The sequence below is a fragment of the Cinclus cinclus genome, chromosome 3 (assembly GCF_963662255.1).
Source record: "Cinclus cinclus chromosome 3, bCinCin1.1, whole genome shotgun sequence".
Classification (NCBI taxonomy): domain Eukaryota; kingdom Metazoa; phylum Chordata; class Aves; order Passeriformes; family Cinclidae; genus Cinclus; species Cinclus cinclus.
In genome coordinates, this window is record NC_085048.1 from 69,332,914 (window position 1) to 69,354,950 (window position 22,037).

General features: G+C 38.6%; 1 protein-coding gene across 1 annotated transcript in view; it reads right to left on the reverse strand.

The window, feature by feature from the left end:
• SLC35F3 (solute carrier family 35 member F3) overlaps window positions 1–21,542 on the reverse strand; it is a 157,524-nt gene extending 135,982 nt beyond the window's left edge. Inside the window, exons 1-2 of the mRNA XM_062489028.1 lie at window positions 21,490–21,542; window positions 21,009–21,238 (exon numbers count right to left, since the gene is read on the reverse strand). Coding sequence (XP_062345012.1) covers window positions 21,009–21,238; window positions 21,490–21,542 — 283 coding nt within the window. The remainder of the gene's footprint in view (window positions 1–21,008; window positions 21,239–21,489) is intronic.
• Window positions 21,543–22,037: the final 495 nt, after the last annotated feature.

Below are 22,037 nucleotides of genomic sequence, written 5' to 3' on the forward strand. Positions count from 1 at the left end.
AATTTATACCTAAGTAGTATAGAAAAACTGAAGACAAGTCACATGGTTAAATATACTTAAGCAATCACCAGAAATATTGATAAATTCATCCAAACTGTAACATTCCTTTCAACAGAAACCAAACTTTTCTCACTGTTCAAAAAGTGTTGCAGTGATGTGTCCAAATAAGGGTGATCTCTGAGTTTGCTGCTTTAGCCAACAAAGAAAATTAGTAGGGTCTCAAAATTCCAGACAAAGCCAGAGCAAAATAAGGTATTTGACCTGAAAAATAATATTGAATTCTATCCACATTTACCTACAGAACAACTCTTAACAAAGGAAGAAAAAATAGTAACAATACAAATAAAAAAGAAATCACCTGCACAAATTTGGAATGGAAGGAAAACATTTTCATATACTGACAAGAACCTAAAAAGATTACTAACATAGCAAAAAGCAAACAAATAAAATAAAGCTGGTATATTTTATTCTCTCTGTACAAAGAATGAAGGATGTTTAAAAGGAGATAGTAAATAAAAGATAGGAAGTGTGTTTCTCCTCATGTTAAATAACTGTAGATTCCTCAGGTTTTGACAGATAACAGAAAAGTAATGAACTTGTGGAATCATGACAGAATAAAGCACAGTGGCTTCTGGCTTGGGATGATATCATTAAAGAGAAAGGATGTTAATTCAGGTTATTTGAAATTCTTTATTTTTCATTTCTGCTTAAACTTGTTTAATCTAAAGTTATTAGAATGGATGGAATAAGCTCAAACTGTGAAGAAATTCTTATAGTACTTCTGAGAATCCTGAGCTGGTGAAGGATCTAAAGAACAAGCCTTATGAGAAGAGGATGAGGGAACTGGGATTCTTTAGACTGATGAAAAGGAGGCTCAAGAGGAATCTAGAGAGCTAGCATATCCTTTAAAAATAAAATTTAAAAAACCAACAAAATCAAAATCATATACTGCATCTTCATAGAGCAGAAAAGAAGCTTCTTATTGTAATATGATCTTCAGCTTCCAAGCATACTCATTTGATTTACTTAACCAAAAGAAAATTCTTTCCACTCCTTCAGAATAGATTAGAAATACCAAAAGCGGGCTCAGCCATTCAAAAAATGCAGTCCTGGTTAAACAACCAGGGACTGCTACCTCTTTCACTTTTGACATTTCCTAACACTTCAGAACCAAACAAAGGTCTTACACTGGTCACTTTAAGAAACTGACTTGGAATTATCTGAACAGATTATAATGTATTTACTTAGGCATAAAGTCCCCTGAATTTTCAAAATTAGGCTTTATTTATGAGACTTTTCAGAGCCCTTTAAATAATTTTATATATTTACCTATCTATATAAAGGAAAGAAAAAATACTGCGGTTTACGATGTTGACCACTAACAAATCTAAGACTGAAACAAAAGCCCACTCTGCTAGAGTTGAGTAATGGTTTCATTTCATTTAAGAATGTGAGGCAATTCAGTAAACTTCCAAAGGTGCAAGGGAGATGCATAATGCACAGCCTCAAAAAAACAATGTGCAATGCTAGCCTTCAGCATTCAGGCTTTTGAAAAACTCATTCTTGTTGTAAATGGAGAAAAATGCCATGCAATACTACTAATCAAACAAGCCTGCTCACTTTGTACAGACCAGTGGAATCTCCTACCCTCTGTGGCTACATCAGAATACTTCTCAATTGAAACATAATTTCACCACTTTATAAATTGCTTCACCAGACATATTCCTCCCCAAAAAGACCACAATGCAGTGAAAAAGATATTTTTCACCTGTATCCTACAGAGGATAGTTAAGCCTGACAGAACAAGAAAGAACACCTTCCTTACAGATGCCATCATATTGAAGAAGTATCAACATCAAAACCAGAAATTTGCTTAGAGGTTCATTCCTGGTGCAGTATGCTCCCTTTCCTGGGCAATGCATAAAATAATTAAATAATGGGGAAAACTATACAGGAGGGAGCTATCAGCCACAGTAACCAACCAGAGAGGGAAGAGGCCATCACTCAAGCTGTTCACTTCCCTTGCTGGGTTGTCACTGTTTCCTGCACATATCTGTTGACAGGTCAACTCACCAGGTGTTAAGAAAAGTGATGGCCAAGAATAGTTCTGAATGTCATTCCGTTCCTCCTGAACTTACATTCAGACATGACTTCAGTTTGCTTATAACAAAATAAGACTACTGTCTATCCCATCTCTAGTCACATCCTATCTCAGCCTGCTCTGCAAAATTTATGTTCCTGCACTTCACACTTCCACCCTGGGAAAGAACAGAGCTTGTCAAATATTTCTTGGTAATTAACATGATGTAATCTTTCTGAATGCATTAGTAACCATGGAATTGGCCAAAAATATTTTTTTTTTAAATCTGTAAAAGATCCAAATTGTGGAGCAGCATGCACCTGAAAGGTCCAGGCTGCCCTCAGTCTGAGGTCACTCACCTCCCAGTGTGATTATTACAGGTCACCCAAGAAGACATGTAAAGGTTCAAAACTATCCTGCAGGACACATGTGAAAAGAGAATAACATTCCTCTTCAAGTCATTTTGTAACAAGCTTCTGCAGCAAATCCAAACACCCCATGTCTATTTATAGATGTTATAAACAGGAAAGTTCTCTCAATTACCTTTTTCTGTTAAAGAAAAGAAAAACATTTATGCAACTAATACAGATGTCTTTTTTCCAGCAAAATTGGGAGAACCCAAATGCTTTGTCTGACTCCATGATTTAGTTCCCATTAAACAATAAACCACACACAATCCCTCCTTCCACGTCACAATGTTTGTCATTTGACAGGTTTGCAGGTCTGCAGCCTCCCTATGTCAGACAATAAACACTCCAACCCTTGGCCTTACAATCAGTGGGCATAACTTGTTAATATTTATACTATGTTAACATTCAGAGTCCAGCTAAACTGGGATTCTGGGATTTGTCAGTATCAGTAACAGAATTATTATTTAGAGCACTTTTCCTCCAGTAGTCCAAAATAAACAGGAACAAATGAGGCTGTAACAAGGGGACAAACAGAACTGGTCTGGGGAGGAAACACAGTGGCAAAAATCACAAAATATACCTTATGCCTGCAGAAGCTGGGAGCAATATTCAAAATTGTTACCTGTTATCAGGTTACAGGTCTTTTTAGATACCATGTAGGAGAAACTTTCAAGAGATGGCCCCAGTATGTGAAAAAAAACTATCATGAGAGAGAGGGTTTAGGTAAAACATTGGGAAACATAACAATAACTGAAAATCTGAACTCTGTTAAAGACAAAGTCAAACTTTCAAAAGAGTGATATTGTGAAAAAAAATAAGTGAATTTTTATTTACATTTTGCATTCAAAGATCTTTTGCATTTTTCAGTAGTTTAAGTATGTGACCAGCTTGCTTTTTACTTAATGACAATTAATGCCCCTGTAATTGAACTGTACTTACACTTTTGCAAATGCCTCCTGGTTTCAGAAAAAATACACATAATTCAACTTGAGAAACTGACCAAGAAGAAAATAAGGCTATCTTCTTACAGTACTTCTGAAAATTAAAAATTACTTTTTTCATCTTCCCGTTCTTCAGCAAAACCGTGTGGAATGCCTAGGTACCAGTGCAGCTACTTGTTATACTTTTAGGACACAGAAATATTTTAGGTTATACTCCTTTATCTGGTACACCTGCTTGTGTTCCCATTTCAGACAAGTTTGTTTCCTAAGACACATGGCATAAGGGGGGATGACATCATGTTCTGATATTTTTTCACTGTTACTTTGGCAGCTAGGCTTTTTTTACTGCTTAGCAAAACATGACTTCATGATCAGCCTGCTGCTATCTTTCAATCCTGTTCTACCTTTTCAGGTATTTGAGAATTCCTAAGCAATCAGTGACAATCAAATCAATAAAGTCCAATGTTATTTTCATGGCCAAAGATAAATATTCCATATAATTTATCATAACTGGTGCAATATATTCTATTTTGCAGTTTAAATATGCATAGGCAAGCTGTTAGATTATTTTAAGATGCTATCTGGACCTGTAAGACACCACCTGCCAAAACATTCAAAACCTGAATTTAAATATGTGAACTCCTATTTTTACCAGCTAACTCTAAGGGATCAGGGGGGGAAAAAAGCCACAAAAAAAAATAACAGCAACTTTCTGGACAGGTTCTCTCATAATACCTTCTCAAACTTGCCCAACCTTGCTTTCTCTTCAAAGCCAAGTAACAGTTAGATGGAACTTCACTCAGAGCAACCATGGCAATTCCTGTCTTTCTATCCTCAAGTAACAGGAGTCACTGGAAAGAAGTGCTGTAAGAGCAAATGGGCTATATCCAGGTGTTATAAAGGCTAAATTAAAAGGACTACCAAACCAGAAAAAACACATCTGATATGGGGCTTGGCAATGTAATTGTGGTGTTTTCTGGTTACAGTATCCTGTCTGTGGATGCTAAACCTTACTGAACATGAAGCCATTAAAAAATTCAAATTTCCTCATTTCCCTGAAGAGGTTTACCTTGTTTGTCCTGGTCAGGAAAAAAGCATAGCACATAAGTCTCTGTCTTCTTTCAAACTCTCTTACTAATTTTTCCATTTCTCTGTGAACACCACTCAAATAGTACTCTATGCAGGTTGAAATAACTGGTTGTTAAACTACAATATTCATTGCTGCAACTATAGAAAAGGCTAAATGAAGACTTGCAAAATGCTTTAGATGAACAAATCCATAGCTGGGATAGAAACAGTGCAAATAAATTCAATGCAAAACTAATAGGCTTTATACAAGTGAACAAATTAAATTCTTAGGTGGGGGGGGGAATTAATTGCAAGAATAATCAGTTAACATAAAGAAGCCGTCCAAACATGTCAGTGGGGATCACTACATAATGTTCTCTTGGGTCACTATTTCTGATAAAACTTAGCTGTTTCTGTTCAGGGACACATATTTCACCAAGGTAATGCTAAAAGCCCAACACCACTGGCTGCTAACACTGCACACAGATGCATTTGGTTTGCATGTGTGTGAATCATATTTATATTCAAACAAATGGAAAGAACAGAGCATGGTAACATCAAGATTAAAATCTTGGTTTGGATATCTGGAATATTGCATATGGACAGGCTCAGCCACCAAGCAAAGGAGGGAGAGAGAACTGTGGATTCCAGTGTTACTTCACTAAGAACAATTTATCTGGGAAGGAAAGGTACCTTTCTCAGACAACTTCCCAGTACAAACCTCTTCTAGATTGCAGACCACAGCAATATGTTACTCCATTCCCTGTATCCCTGTTGTCCTTGACTGTTACAAGTCTAAACAATGTCTGTAGAAAATAATAGGTAGACCCTGCTGCTTGTTCTAAGATCACACAATCGTACCTCATTGCCCCCAAAATCTGCTTTCCATGGAAGATTTCTCTGTCCCTTATCAGGAGCAGTTGAGTTTGCTGGCCAACAAATTTCTAAGTCAGGAAACAATACTGGGTGAGTAAAAGCATTATCAAGACCCGAGCGCTATAAACCTTGACACTTCTGAGATTTTCAACAGAAGAGAAGACTAGTTTCTTCCCAGCTTCCAGCTCTTCGGACCTGTTTGAAACTTTCATGACCTCTCCTATGCCTTTGCTATTCTTCAATGCTTTTCTTATCCTATTTATTTCCTTACAAGCTTTCAGAGCTCACATCAGATGTAAATTTGGCTGCCCACAACCCAGTGCTCCATATGGCACCTCACCCACGTATTCTTGCACTTCCATAAAAATCTCTTTCACTTTGTATTTTATTTTGCTTTTAATCTTTTACTTAGTGAATTGATTCAGTGTGTTTTCCTTAGATTTCCATATTTTATCCCTGTTGCTCTGTTACTGCCAAAACAATTTTTGTTGACTGCCATAGATATGCATAAGGATAGCCCAGCACATCATGACTATCAAAACCAGAACTCAGGTGAGTTATGTGACATTTGCTATGTGAACTGACACTTCTCATTTCACCTTCAGGAGCTGAGGGAAGGTCAGAGTTTGTCCAGCTCTTCAAAAAACACTGGTTTAAAGGAGGCAGAGAGCTTCAATACAATTTACTAACATTTCATTCATAGAGATGACTGGCTACACAAAACAGATTGGAAAATATATTCCTCTGCAGGACAGATACTATTTTACATTCGTAATATTTGTACTGGTGTCCATGAGTTGTACACATCCTATCATAAAGCAACTTGAAACACCATCTCTATTTTGAAACCTATGTTCACTCATTTTAAATGTTAAAATTAACTGGTATAACTAATTATTTATCAGCCTCCCCCTTTGCCATTTTTCCCCAATTGCTTTGAGAGTGGACTTTTAACACTGGCCACCTTATCTCTTTGGGTTTCCCATAGAAAATCCAGAACATGTTACCAGGGGGCTTTTTAGCATATCACTGTCCCAAATGTTGTTAAAGTTTCTGAATTTCCTTTTATTTAAGTCTGGTCTTTATCTATACATGACCAGTACTGCAGCTGGAAGTGCAGAGACCAGCTGTTAGAAAATGAAAGAGATCTCACTGAGACAGATAAGAAACCTAAACAGGAGAGGAAAAAAAATCATCAGTAGTTGAGAGAAAAGACAATTGAAGTGGTAAATGGGGTAGAGAGTACAGAAAGGAAGAAGTTCATGGCTCTGAGTAAGAGAGTGAGCTGGCTGGAGAACAGAAAGCAACAGAACAGCTTTGAACAGAACACCTCCCAGCAGGTAAGATACATTTATCTCCCTCTCCCCATACTCTCTTTGCTCAAATTGCAGCTAATCGCTGGCAAATAAAGTGTGGTTAACAGTGGCTTCTTAAAAATGGCTGTCCTTTAAGTGATGTTTATATAGAACAAGAAGAGTTGTGTTCTACATAAGACGCTATAAGTCTTGTACAGTCTACAAGTCTATAAGACTCGTGAGTTACAAAATCTCTTTCCAAAATCTTGACCCAGAGTTAAATCTGAACACAAGAAAACTCCAAATAAACAAAAAACCTCAAAACAAAATAAACAAAACAGCAAGCAACCAAACAAAACAAAAACACCAGGAAAAGACAGCTACAGTTTCTTGTCACATGCTGCATTTGGGATCCAGGGCATTTGAGTTGTAGTTTAATTTCAGAGAGAAATCTGAAAATTTAATGCTGTTTTCCCCAAACCCTACCAGTGGTAATTGCCTTTACTTGTCTTTTCCAAACTACTTATTTTATGCTGTATTCTACAGGCTTGTACTGCTTAATTAGTACTTTATGTCATTAAGGTCATCAGAGAACCAATTTAAATAAAATGAATGATGTATTTGGTTTGAAGAGAATTTAATGCTTAAGGAAATGGTGCTTCTTGCAAACAAGGTATCAAAGACTGAAGTTCTCAACATGTTGCAAAGATGTCAAACTGCTGTGTCAAATTTATTTCCTGAAGAGATACATTTTTTCTGAAATAAGTCAAACATCCATCAAAACACTAATTTACACAGTTTTTAATTTTTGTTCAATAACCACAAAGAAACCTTGTGGCAAGAATTTTTCCATATAGACAGAATTTTGGGTCAAGTTAAATTGCTCATCAATTTACTCGGGATCATATTACATTCTGAAAAAAATGACAAGATCAGACTGTTGAACAAAATGAAAGCATAGATCAGTGATTATATTGAAAAGGACAAAATGACTAAGAGAACTCAAGTATTTTGACAGTGCATGGAATTATTTATGTTTGCACCAAAAAAAAAAAAGAAGTCTATTCATGCACAAGTTGGCTTAAAATTTACATATTGGAGAAAAGATGTGATCTTCTAAATAGCTATAGTTAGCATAGGCAAATAAAAATGGTATTTTATTATGAGAAGGATATTAAATTAGTTTAAAAAAAATTGCGCTCACTGTTGGCTAAAACCAACTGCCTTGGGCAATACAAATAATTAACATCCTCAAAGGTAATAGATACAAAGAAATAATTTTAGCCCCACAGCTTCTGCCCAGCTTAAGCTACTCATGTGCAATTTTGCTGGCTTGAAACTTATGTATCAAATAGTTGCAGTGACATTTCCTTGCAACTCAGTAGCTCCAACGAAATACAGCTTCCTCATTACTTAACGAAATAAACCCACTAAAGACCTATTTTTTTCAATTGCAAAGCAGATGCATGATGCTGTAATTACACCCATGGGTATTTTCAGCTAATATTTTGGTTACTAGATAAGGTCCTTAATATTTTAATGGTGTAACATTAGCATAAAAAAATTATGAGAGAAGAAAAGTAGGAAAAAATTGAACAAATTCAGCTGGACAGGACCTACCATAATCATCTCATCCAACTGCCAGCTCCAGGGCTGACAAAAATATTTTGATGGGCTTTGTCCAAATGCTTCTTCAATGCTGATATGCCTGAAATTTTACCTTATCATAACTACTATAATGTTTTAATTTCATTAATTAGTTAGTCCAAAAAACTTACAAATGAAAAATTATTTGAGCTGTATTATTTGTATTATGTAATGGTTAAGAAATGCTCTAATTTTAACACTAAAATAAAATCTAATGAAATCATCTTTATGAGATGACAATAACTCATCCTATTGGGAAATAACAGCAACAAAAAACCCAAGAAAGATCAGACTTGCAAGGTTGGTTATTGAAATCTGACAGTGAAATTCATCAGCTTCAACACAGAGCTGAGATTTATATAACCATGTATCTTTTACTAAAAATCAGCTGCCGTTACACAAAGCAGATTACAGTGCAACTATTTCAACCTTGAACTAACTGAGCGCTATACATCTAAAATAGAAGAAGCTTTTCTGCAAGGTACTGATTTTGTTGTACCTTTCTATTATTCTAAAGTGCAAGTAATTGAACTAGGGCAGTTAATATCCAGGGTACTTCATGTCTCTTGATCTCTTATTTCTCTGGTACAATTCCTAGAACCGGGCATGCAACTTTGCATGGATTCCACAAACCTCCCTCCAAAAAAAGTGTTTCAAGATCCTAATTACCTCAGTATTTGAAATTGTTTTACCTCCTCCTGCTTTGAACTGCTTCAGAGAGAAAGGCAGTTTCATTGCTCCCATGCTGTTCTCACCTAGCATAAATAAGAAGGATCATTTTATTATAGATAATTGGAGGATCAAGAATAACAACTGTCTAACTGCCTTCTGCAAGGAAAAACAAAGTGAAGGAAACAAGAATTCACTAGAGGTTCACTAGGGGAATGCTCTTGGCTGGAAGGGAATTTTCTGTACATGTTTAGATCAATAATAGCTGCAACACAAATGCTCTCGATTGGAATCTGGGACCAGATTCAGTCACTCTGTACTTCCATTTGAAAAGCACAGAACAAGTTCTTGTTGCAAAAGAAACTCTAGCCTTGTGAGGTAGCATATATTTTTTGTAGTATGTAAAAATACTTCGGTGAGCATGCTCTGGGACCCTCTGGAGGGAGTTTTAAGAGCTTAAATGTTTGAGAGTTTGAGTTTAAGCTCAAAGAGTTTGACCTTAGAGCAATACAGAATTTTCTATTGGTAACAGACCTGTCTGAGGACTTCTTTTCCTATACTGGTGCTTCTATAACATGCCCTGTCAGAAGTCTCAATCCTTTACTCCTAACTTAAAGCTGTAAACAATTGTATATATGTTCATTCTCCTTTCAGCACCTGGGCTCTGGAATACAGTTTTCTAGGCAATGGGAAGAGTGGCCTCTTCTCAATTCCTGTAGATGCTCTCTACTCATGTTGGGACAAGCTATTAAATACTAACTAAACACCAAATTTAAAGAAATTTTAAACTGCACATCTATTAAAAGAAATAATTATTCCATAATTTAAATTAAGCTCCTCAGTAGTGCTCAGGAACATATAATAAAGACCATGTATGGGTAGGTGTAATTGGATGCAGTTGCCTTAGGAACAAATGTTCAGCATACAAAGCAGGAAACCTGCTTAAAAGGCAAACTCAAAGACTTAAGCCTGATAGCTGAAACCTGGCTTGATAGAAGTTACTGAGAAAAGTGCATGTGCTTGGTTGGAGTCAGGGATTAATCTCAAAAGCCTTTCTAATTCTCTCATTATTATCAGTGCAGAACTAAATAATACATTAAAAAGTGCTGTACTGGAGATGCATTTCCCTGTTTCCCTTGTTCAGTAAGCTCATCATGAAACAAAAACTACCTAGAGAGTCATAAGAGAATTTAGGCATATACTCTACAGATTCTAGTTTCAGTACCACTTTCAGTGTATTTTCAATTATACAGACATAAGATATTGTGTCTTTAGATAAATGTTACTGTAGGGTGTAAAAGAATTTGACATGGAGAGATAAAACACTGCCTGGTATATGAGTATAATTTTAAAGTAATATTAATAGCAAAGATTCTTATAAAGATGCTATGCAAAAATATTTTCATTTTATAGAAATAAATACAGAATGCCTAATCCTGTTTGCCAGAATGATTTCCTGTGAGAAGCAGTTTTTACCTTGCACATAGCAGCCACAGAAAGCACGAAGTATTGTTCCCAGTACAAGACATGTTTCTTGTCCATGCATTATTTTACAAAGAAATTACTCATCCGTGTTTCTATGATTTACTCCCATATTTGTTTCCATTTCGAGAAATGTTATAAAACATAAAACCACTCCTCAACCTGGGTGAAGTCAGAACATATATACAGCCCTCTACCTCTTGAAATCACTATTTACAAAAGACAAGGAATTTCCTACAGATATTAAACTACACATTACTGAGCTATAAAGTTTGAAAGCAAGCTGTCGTTGAAACAAGAATAGCAAATACAAAAGTAGTTTACTAAATAAGTTGATTATCAAATAATACTTCCCAAAAACAGTGAAGTCAATTTTATGAACTGGAACTAGAGATCCAATTCCACACTGCACCCTCTAAGAAGATCTCCGTAAGTCCTACAAGCAAACAACCATGGGAAGGCAGTCATTTAAGGTGTCTTTGTGCATTCTTCATATCCCAAGATAACCTGGCAAGCTGGAGAAACCAGGCAGGAGTCAGATATCCTCCTGAAATCCCTGAAGCCATACACACAGTAACTCTATTCCTTCATGTTAACCTGTTTTTTATGCCAACTCACACAATCTCCCAGACTGATAAAGAGGACTTTAATTCCCATATATTAGAAGAAAGTTCATGTGGCTGTATGTAGGAGTCCCACGCTACACCTACAGTAATATCTGGATGTAGGCTTATGTTCATTTCCAAGTCAAGATCCATCTGTCATTCCCATGTCTATCAAAAAACTTAAATAATTTTTGAACTCCTGAATGCACCAGAATTCACCTTGTCTGGGCATAATCTCTGGCTTGCATGAAACCCAAGCTCCCAAATTCAGGCCCATGGAATACACTTGCAATGTATGTAAGAAATAGCTGAAATAGTCCTGAAAAACAGAGGCCTCTAGTCAAAACATATGATGTAGAAGCGAGAGGAAGCCAAATCTGTAAAACACAAATAGCTTTTTCTGCTCTTTTCCCACTCATCTTGCTCAACTTGAAGGTAATCAAATCTCTTAACTTAATTAAAGACATTTTCTATGGCTCCACTGACTTCAAGGGGTTTGTTTCTTGCTGCCTTACTCTACCTTTACATTATTTTGTAATTCCTTCTCTTTAATTAGCCTCTGGTAACCAAACCTAAACATATTTCTTTACATTACAAATGTCTTGTTTCTGAAGCAAAGAATGACCTGCAACTGAGAAGTTACCAGGCCAGTAGAACACTAAATGCTATGCAGCAAAAAATCATTTCAGCAAATAATAATTTCAAAAGCACAAGGAACAATGGTTTCTGTCATTAATTTCCATTCCATGGAAAGTGTTAACCAAAACCATAGGTGGCTTTTTCATCTAAGCTGAAAAAGCAAACAAGATGACCATCTTTGTTTGTTCAAAATAAATGGCTGCATGTTAATTAAATCAGTTTTAAAGATCCAAAAAACATTGCATAAAGTGAGCAGGAGAGACAACAAAATCATAAAGCCATGAAGTTGCATTTCCTGTTTCACAGGACCATTGATATTAATCCTGGCGCTGCATATTTCAGCTAGGGAAAAAATCTGTGAGCAGATAATTCCTACTGAACACTCAATGAACCACATTGTCTGGAAAGCAGTTACTCTTGGAAAAATGAAAGAGAACTCCAGGCTTTCAGGAAAGCACCATGAATACACCATCACCATCCTCACACAAGCTCACCTACTCTGAAGGAGCAGGTTCTTGCTTCACTTCCCACCTGAGCACAAACCTGCGCTCTGTTCATACACCTGCATGGATCTGGCAAAGTCAAAGCAAGATATCCCAGATTAGGCATGGCCCCCAGGCTGCTACAGTGCTATAAACAGCACAACAGTGAGCTTAAGGGTGGAATGACTTGGCCTGCTCTACTTGAACAAGCAGGTCAATTTCCATGCTACTTTAGTACTTCAGCTGGTCTGAAGAGATAGCAAGGAAAAGCACCAAATTTGTGGTATTGCTGATGTAAGAGTCAAGGAAAAAAACCCCTTTGGGCTGTCACTATTGGATCAGCTCTGGCACAATATTTATATTTCAATGGGGTTGATAGGACTCTGCACCAGTGCTCAAAAATAAGAATCTGGTTGCTTCCTTTAGACATATAAGGCAATTCTTAGGAATTCTTTGACAGAGACCAGTTACAGCAAAGAAAAAATAAAATTTAAGTGCAAGATTAAGGCCTTATTATATCACTAGAAACCAGTTACATCCCCTTACGCTGGAGAGATGACAAATATTCAAATATTCTTGCCTCAAATGATAGGCTTGCTGAGTTAATATGCCCTATCAGCTATGTGATATCACTGTTATTTTTTTAAATGTGAGACCACCTAATTTCCAGCACTGCTGGAAGAGCTTTTCTCAGAAAACAACTCCTATATTGTCCAGATACACTCATGGAAACAAAATGACAGGAAAGAAAATAATGCACATTTGGTAACAAAAATGAACCTTATAAGGTCTTCCAGTTCCAGAGAAAAAGAGAAGTGTCTGGAAACATTCAGATGCACATTTTTATAGGGGGAGATGACTGAGTGGAGAACAAGTTTCTCAAATTCTGAATAAAATGAAACCAGGGATATCTCTGCTGCATCCCTTCTGTCTAAGGAATACTTCATGTAGTGGTTCATAAAGAAAATATTTCTCTGTGGTCTTCCACAAAGTCACAGCATCTGTTTTTCTTCCAAGGATACAATGAAGGATGAAAGAACATGTGCCTAGTGAAGACAAACGGGGATCATAAATACCTGGATGTAGCACATGTAAGATGTACCACATGAAGGCAAGCTATTGCTTAGGTAGGAACCATGATCTGCAAATAAATTTCTACGAACATAAGTGCTCATTTTATTACTGTTCTCAGAGTAGTCATCATTCACAAGCAATAGCAGAAAGTCTATGGCTTCAGCTTCCAAAACAGCAAGAGGGACAGAACTACACCCTTGCATTCCAATGGATGGTGCTTGGCAAAGAACCAAAGTGGCCTTTACATAACTTTTCTATAAAATCATGGAACACTACGGGTTGGAAGGGACCTTAAGGATCATGTGATTCCAACTCCCTGCCATTGGCATGGTATAGTTGCCACTTTACCTGGTTGGCATCTCTCTCCTTTCTCTTGAGGCTAATTTCATCTCAAGCAAATGGCAGAAATTATCAGCAATTTACACAAGGAATATGAAGCACAAACACCTCAGTATATGGAAGAGAGCTTATGGCATGAAAACTCACCTTGAAGACAGCCCTGACAAGAGCTAGAATCTAGTAAAATTAGCTGTTAAGCTAATGATCTTTGCTGGTCATTGTCCTGTCGTGACTTTGTGTTTCAGTAACACTCTAGTAACACAACACTATCTGATATCATGGTAGGACAAGACAGGCTTTGTAGTCTGATTTCAATACTATTATCTTGTGCAATTAATTGTTTCATCACACAGTGCACTCCAGAACGACCATTGAAATTTACCCTGAGGAAGGGTCTGTAATAAAAATAGTTCAAAAAATAGGAATTTTTTCATAATTCTTGACAACTTCCAAATTATTTTTTTTCAAAATTAACTTTTCTCATTATTTCATATCAATTCAGAGTAGTATGTGTTTTTAGCAACTATCCACTATTATTGCTTAGTAAACGTGTCTGCATTTCTATTAAAAAAAAATGCAGTTTTCCAGTGGAAGGACTCTCAAATGCCAGGTAACACTCTTCAAAACTGTTAATGTGGGTCCTGACATTGCAAAGATGTACAGCTAGGTTTAGCAGTAGGCTTTCATAATGGAGACTTCAGTGGTATATTCTAACACAGCAGCATTCAATGATAACATTTATTAAGGGTATAAAATGAATGATGGAAATCAACAGACTCCTAATTGCTGTCCCATGAACTGTTTAGTATAAATGGCTGAAGATGATGTAGTTAAAGCTGCACTGAAAAAGAAAAGCTGAAAGCAATGAATTAATTTGTTTAAACAGCAAACACAAATAAAGATGGCCCATTTTGCAGGCGGTAATTTTTAGTTTCTTCACTATGAAAACTAGATACAAAACAAAAAGTATGTTTTCATCTGCCTAGTTAAAAGTGGTGGTTACTTTACTCAATTAAAACTGTTAAGTAAACAAGCAACTAAATATTCACAAAACATTTACCATTTACTAAATATTTATTAAACAATCAAAAATGTTTAGCATACCAGTTTAAATGATAATTTGCTTGGCTTGCCAGCAAGAAATTTAAAACTTAAAGCTCTATATTGTAACAAGAACCAGTTTTCTATTTAGTACTGGCCAAAAAAAAGTCTTACCAATTTTCAAAAGCCTAAGAACCCCCATCTTTCTTCCCTATTGGAACTGTCTTGAAAAAGAAGATTCTGAAAGGCTTTTTCTTTAAATATTCACCTGGTATCTTCGCAGCTGCTCAGTATTCAGCACCTGTAGTGCTCTGGCCTGCCTCAGGTGGCCAGATTGTGCTCATTCTCTGTTGCAAGGCCACCCAGAAAGCTAAAATCCATGAGAGCCAATGGGTCCTCTTTCAAAAGGGAAACATATCCTGTAGTATCTGGGATGCAAACAGACTTAGGATTAGGTCTCCAAAATACTTAAAGAGACTGTTTCTGGGGACAGCCCTTCTGAGCCATGGTGACTACTACATAATGAGGAAACTGCTTAAGAAGTTTTTGTGTGAGCTGTCGTGTGGACATAAGTCAGGAATATCCCTGGCTCGTATCACCACATGTAGGCTTAGCCTCCAGGAGATAACTGCAACTGACATTTGAAATGACAATGCTACAGTACTTTTAAATCTGCAGTGCAATTCATCACCATTGCTTTCTTTCACCTGTAGTGTTCTCACGTTTTCTTAGGTTTTCTTGATAACATAAAAATTACTGATGATAGTACTGACAATGAAGAGTTGAAGAGCATCAATTAAAAAAATAAATCAGGCCTCAGACATCACAAGCATTTATTAAAAAAAAAAAGCACATATTTTTATTTGTCTTCTGAGCTTCAGTGCTGACATACAGATCAGGTGTTGTAGAAGGGCTGTTGACCTATAGATTGACCCTGGGAAGAGAAACCTGGATAGCTGCACCAAGTAGGACACCTAGAGGTTACTCCATGTTTTCACCTGAAAAGCAAGATTCTCACACAATCATTTGACCTCAGAAACAGCAACATTAATGATACCACCAAGTCTTGCATTAGTTATAAACTTATTACAGTCAGTATTTATGCACTGGAAAGCAAGCAATCAGTTTAAATTAATTGCTTACAGTTGGCCTGAAAATGGCTTTCCCCAGAGAAAATTATAGTCTTCAACTTATGTCTTTGAACTTCTGGAGTACATCACCTCAAAAAGTAAGTTAAATTCTCCCTCAGATACAAATACATGAAAATTGTATTTGCACAAATTTCTCTTGATTCATATTCATGCTGGATTTGCTTTTAGAAACTGAAATTTCAGCATTCAGTGGCACATGAAAAGAAAATCATAAGGAGGAACACTGGGGATCAGTTGGAAACACCACTCTTTAGCTGTATAACTGATACTCTAATATTTGTACGAGTACAGTGCTCATACATTTAATTAGCTAAAACCAACACTAAACTCTTACCTTGTAAGGCTGTCAAAGTCTGTAACTGGGAACAGTCTGCCCAGAGGAGTTAGGAGTCTCTGGAAGTGTTCAGGGCTAACCTGGATGAGGATTTGAGCCAGCTGGTGCAGTGAATGTGTCTCTGCTTATGGCATGGGGGGGTTGAAACTAGAAGACTTTTAAGGTCCCTTCTTATCCAAATCATTCTATAGTAAAGTTCTGTGATTGGCATACTCAGACTATGCTTTTTGAGCAATCTTCAGGCTATTCAGCCAATGTGTTTCAGTATGTTACTGATAATGGTGACAGCACTTAAATGTCACATTCAGGTCAAGTCCTAATGTGCTACACACTGTCTGAGTACTATATTGAAATTTTGTGCATTAAAATTATACGGTTTATTTTGTTATTGCTGAAATAACTATGAAGAAACATTAAAATATGAAAAATTATATTTAAATTATCAGGGGGAAGCAAAGCCAGAGACCTTCATTTAGTGGACACAATCTTTCCCTTTCACCTGAACATCACGTCTCTTAAAAGTTATCACTGGGACAACCTGGAATTATACACAAGGTCGAAGTCTCAGAGAAATGTATGTTACAAGCCATGATCCACCAACAAGCAGTCAATTCCTAAAGGACTTAAAACTACGTACCATTCTCTTAATTTTCTTTCTGCAGGCAGGGAAACGTCTGTAAGCACACAAAGAATATAAATGAATAAAAGAGGGAGGCCAAAGCCCATGCAATCCTGGTTTGTCCATAACAAGTCTGTATTTATGAACACATGCTTAAGATATTCGAAAGTCCCTGCTTTAAAAGAAAGACCCTAATCTTAAACAAGGAGTAGAAGCAGGTGATCTGTAGGAAGAAGATTGCAAAATAGGGATAGCTGGCTCAAGCCTACATGAATGTATTTAAAATACTAATCACATAATGACACATTGTGATATTGAATCACCAGAAAACAGACCTAGCTAGAGAAAAATGGATGTTTGGCAAAGGTGATAGCTGTGAACATTTCCTGTGGAAACAAGCACCCTGCCAATTGCTACAATCATTACAACAGACAAGTCTTCCATGCTGACCATGAGGACAGTCCAAGAGTTTTGTGACGTCTCTATTTCTCAAGCGCATTAAAGCTCCTAGGGAACTACACTTCAAAAAATATTTAGAAAACTATTCCAACTGACAATGCTGTGAAATGGACACTTAAAATTTGGCTGTTCACCTCCAAACTTGCCTCTGCTCTTCAACTGAAGTCCCAAGCTTCCAGAGGCAGAAATCATGAGCATTCACATAACCTTCATGGAAGAGAACAGCAGTGCTAATACAGCTCTAACAGAAGCTTCATCTCCATACAGCAAGAAGACTATCAATGGGATCTGCAAATTTCAGTACATTGTTCTGGGGGCTTTTTGAATTACAGTCCTTGATCCCTATGTTCTAACTAAAAGAGAAAAAAAAATCAACATACCTCTTACTGATAATGAGATTTTCACAAATATCAAGCTCTGTTACATTTGTAGCTGCATAAGAGTATGATTCTACAATCTGACTGCATCTTATCTGTTTCTTCCCCTCTGCCTTTATATTTGAAAAATCAAATCATATTCTGCAAAATATTCCCCGTGGGACACATTTAGACTGGAGAGCAGTTAATAATTAGTTACCCTGGAAATCAAAGAATTCAGAAAAATAACTACCAGATTAGATCAGGGAACATTCCTATTCTCTTTCTAAAGGTTGCAGATGCTATGGGAGGGAAGCACAAGAAACCCTCAAGAAAAGTCTCCTCACAGCCTAAGGATAGGCTAATTCAAATTCTGGATAATAAAGTTTAATATTCTCTCCAATATGTTTCCCATTTTATCACAGTTCTAGCTCTTGTCACTGCTATTACAATCCCTTGAAATCTTCATCTCAAGAATAAATTACATGTTCTCTTCAATATTTTTTTTTTTCTATCATTTTTTAATTGATGGTTTTTCAGCTTCTTTGCCTGTCTATTTTTTTTCTCTTAGGACCCATAAGAAGAAAAACTCTCTACCTGCCTAAGCAACGTGTGCCAGTACTCTCCAATACTTTTGTTTCAGCATCTTTAAGGTAAACAGCAAAAGCTCTTGAGATTCTCAACAGATTGCCTGTACTCCTTCTCCTTGCTCATCTCAGAGCCTCTGTAATATTTTTTGAGAGCAGATAATCATAATTACAATATTTCACAAAATTTGCTGAAGGCATCCTAACACACAGGAACTACATTATGTTATTCCAATTCCTAAAATCTGGTTTGCAAGTGCAGCCAAACAGCAGAGGTCTTCCCTGAGCCGTGAATAGTCCCCAAAATCACCAGCCAATGTAATGTGAAAGTTGGTGGGTAATTTTAGCATTTTCAGGAAATTTGAGGCTTGTGTTTGTGATAACTGAATGACATTTATTGACATTTTAACAAGTCACCTGGCTGGAATAGGACTCCCTAGGGTAATTTTACAAGTCCTTTCCTATTCTGCCCAATCCAGAGCAGTTTGTGTCTTTAGCATATTTTCACTTCTTCCTCCTCTCTTTCCAACTAATTTATAAGAATATTAAATACTGGAGTTGCTACATAACCTTGAGGCATCTGGGTATGTTTCAAATTGTTCTCCCAGCAAGTTTAGGGGTCATAGTAACATTATCTCAGGTTATCAGTGGTAGTTTCCCTAATGGAGTTTTGCTAAAACAAAAACAACCAAATAAGCAAAAGCTTTCTGAATCTCTCAAACAATTTTATATATCCATATATACACCTATATATATAAACAGTCTAAGTAATGTGCAAAGGGAAGTCTAAGTAATGTACAAAAGGAATACACTCCAGTGCAAAAGATGTAGATTTGACCCTACAGGCAATTTAGTTACAATAAGAAGAATGTCACCAAGAGAGATAGACTAAATAAATCTAGATCAGATCATATTATAGACATATTTTCTGCAAAGCAGGTCCATTATTAATGCAGTCCATAATTACAATCATAGTGCATCCAAATGTCTACAAGGATGCAATATAAGATGACAAAAAGTTGCAATTTGAGCTTAACAAAAATCATTTGTTTGCTGTACTTGAGCCATAGATTTTCTAACTGCAAAGTCACAAGGAAAGTCCATATCCCAAAATTAGACATCAGCCCAACTTGAAGGAGTATTCAAAGATGTTTCAAAGTGGCTGTGACAAAGTTGTCTTCCCACTTCAGATGATATACCCTATTCAGTCAGCTGTTCAGCTGATGCAGATCAACATGGCTCTGCTTAAACCATGGTGTAGAGATGTATCTTTTCTACGTGCCCTTCTATATTCCTAGTAAGTCAGATTTTAAATTGGTAACAAATTCATGTAACCTAGTATTTTAGACATACATTTATGAAACTCAGGCACTTTGTATATTTATTCCCCACCATTATAACCCAAGTATGTAATTTTGTTATTCAGATCAAATTAGGAGAGAAAATGTAACAAGAATAGCAGGCTTAGGCTTGCTATTAACTTTTTCAGACAGAGTTATAAATTTCAACAAATAGGTTATAATTGAGGAGCCAGCATGACCTTTATTATTTCAGAAGGTTCAGCCATAGCAGCTCAGTGTGACTTCAGCTAGACTATTAGTCACTCTGTCAGATAGAACCATTAACATCCAACTCAGTCTGGCATCCACATATGATTTGATCCTTAAAACTGGCCTGAATAAGCTTTACTCTCAAGAACAGCCCCAATCCAGGCACTGGAACTGTTCTTATAGAAATACCATACTCCTAGTGAGTAAAGTAGCAAATATCTGCTATTTCTGTCCAAATTGCAATCAAAGAAAAAAAAATTAAAAGGCTCTCACAGAAGAGTATTAGAATATTTATTAATAAAGTCCTATTTTCAGGCAATCAGGAGCAGCTCTCCCTCAGAAAAAAACTGAACTAGTACTGTGTGCCATGCATTCTTGTATCATTCTATTCCATTATTAAGTATACTGCCAAATAGATAATCCAGTAGTAAATATTTCAGAACATTTACACTTAATATTTAGGGAAGCGCAATATGAAAGCAACCACTTTATTGGAGACATTGTTTCCAGCAAAGCAATGATTTCTGTTACGGCAGAATACTTTTATAAGCAAAACCCCCTGCAATGTTACGAACGACCTTAAGATAATCAAAATAATGTTATGATTTCGATTAATTGGTAAACTACTCTAGAACTTTTTAATGCATACAGTTGACATACACATGGTGAAAGATGGAGAAGAAATAGGGCGTAACACACAAAAATACTAGTTGATATATTACAACGACTCGAGGTAATGCATCCTTTGTAAATCATGCATGTGAAGGAATACAGCTACATCTCTCTTCATATCGTTATCATTTGAAGTTTATTTCTCAACTGTATGCATACGGAAGAAACAGTTCCACTCGACATAGGAAAAGACAGATCATTCAGCTCAAGTACTGTGAAAATTTGACAGACTCCTAAAACAACGGAAACACACAGTGATAATGCGTTACTTGTGGAAATGGTATGTGCATGAGCGTGCAGGGGCTTTTACACAGCTGTCAACCCACGGTAATCACCGTCGCTAAGCGTGCCTGCAACATGAAGACAAATATTTGACCTATTTTCTTAGCAGAATTTAGCTGTCATCATTCCTAGCACCACGCTGTCGTGAACCAGCCACTGCCAAAGGACTAAGGCAACACCGGCATCGAATTCTTTGTCGAGAGTGAGAGCGCTTCCTTCCACGGAGCGAGGTTTGTTCCAGCGGTAAAGCGATCGGCCCCTCTAACCCACATCCCTCAGCCGGGTCCGGGCTGCGCCCGCTCCCCCGGCTCCCTGGCAATCCCCCACGCCCGTCCGTGCCGGGGACTCACGTTTGTAGCTGGCGGCCCAGGGCTGGTAGCCGTAGTAGCCGGTGATGCGGAGGATGCGCTCCTCGATGGAGGTGAGCCCCACGGACGCGCTGGTGAGGTCTTCCACGGAGCGGGACCACTTCAAGTCCTCTTTAATGGCCTCGTCCACCACCAGGTACTTGAGCTGCCGCAGCTGCGGGCTGATGTCGGACAGCCGCCGGGGGCTGACATCGGGGGAGCGCCGCATACCGCTGCGGGTCGGGAGAGGGGCGTCAGCCCGGCCCCGGGCGAAGTTGGTGGCGGGCGGCGGGACCCTCACCGGCAGAGGAGCCGGCCCGGGCCCGCGGCGCCCACAACTTTCCTCGCCGCCCTCCACCGGAGCGACCCCCGGGCGCGGGCGGCGCCGCCGGCCAGGGTGAGGCGAGGTGCGGTGAGGTGAGGTGGGGCAGTGTGGGGTGTCCCCGTCTCCCCGGCCCGCCCGCCCGGCCCCGCGGGTACTCACAGCGTGGCGGCTTTGCCCCGCGCGGAACGGTTGGGGAACTCCCGGATCCCCATGGGGAGCAGCAGCGATGCCTGGGGGGCGCCCAGGCTTCCCGGCGGGGCGAGCCGGCGGCTCTCACCGGCCGGGTAAGAGAAGGAAAGGAAGGAAGGAAAGCAGCCAGCGGGGGAGGCGGCGCCCCCGTGGCAGAGGGTCCCCGGACTGGCGCTGGACCCGGCGGGAGAGGCAGGCAGGGAGAGAGGCGGGCAGGGATGGAGGGACGGAGACGGGCGGGCTAGCGCTGCCGCCTGCGGAGCGCGGAGCGCCGGCAGCGGGGGCCGGGCAGGGCAGGGCGCGCTCCGCGCCCCCCACTCCGCGCGCTCCCGCCGGCCGCCGGCAGGGGGAGCCCCTGCACCCGCCGCCGCCACAAGAGGTCCTCGGGCGGGGCGGCCTCACCCGGCCCGGACCGCCTCACCCACAGGGCGGCCTCACCCCCTGGCCGCACCTGCCCGGCGGAGCAGCGAAGCCTTTCCCACCTCTGTTCGGTGCCGACAAGCTCGGAATGTCGGGGC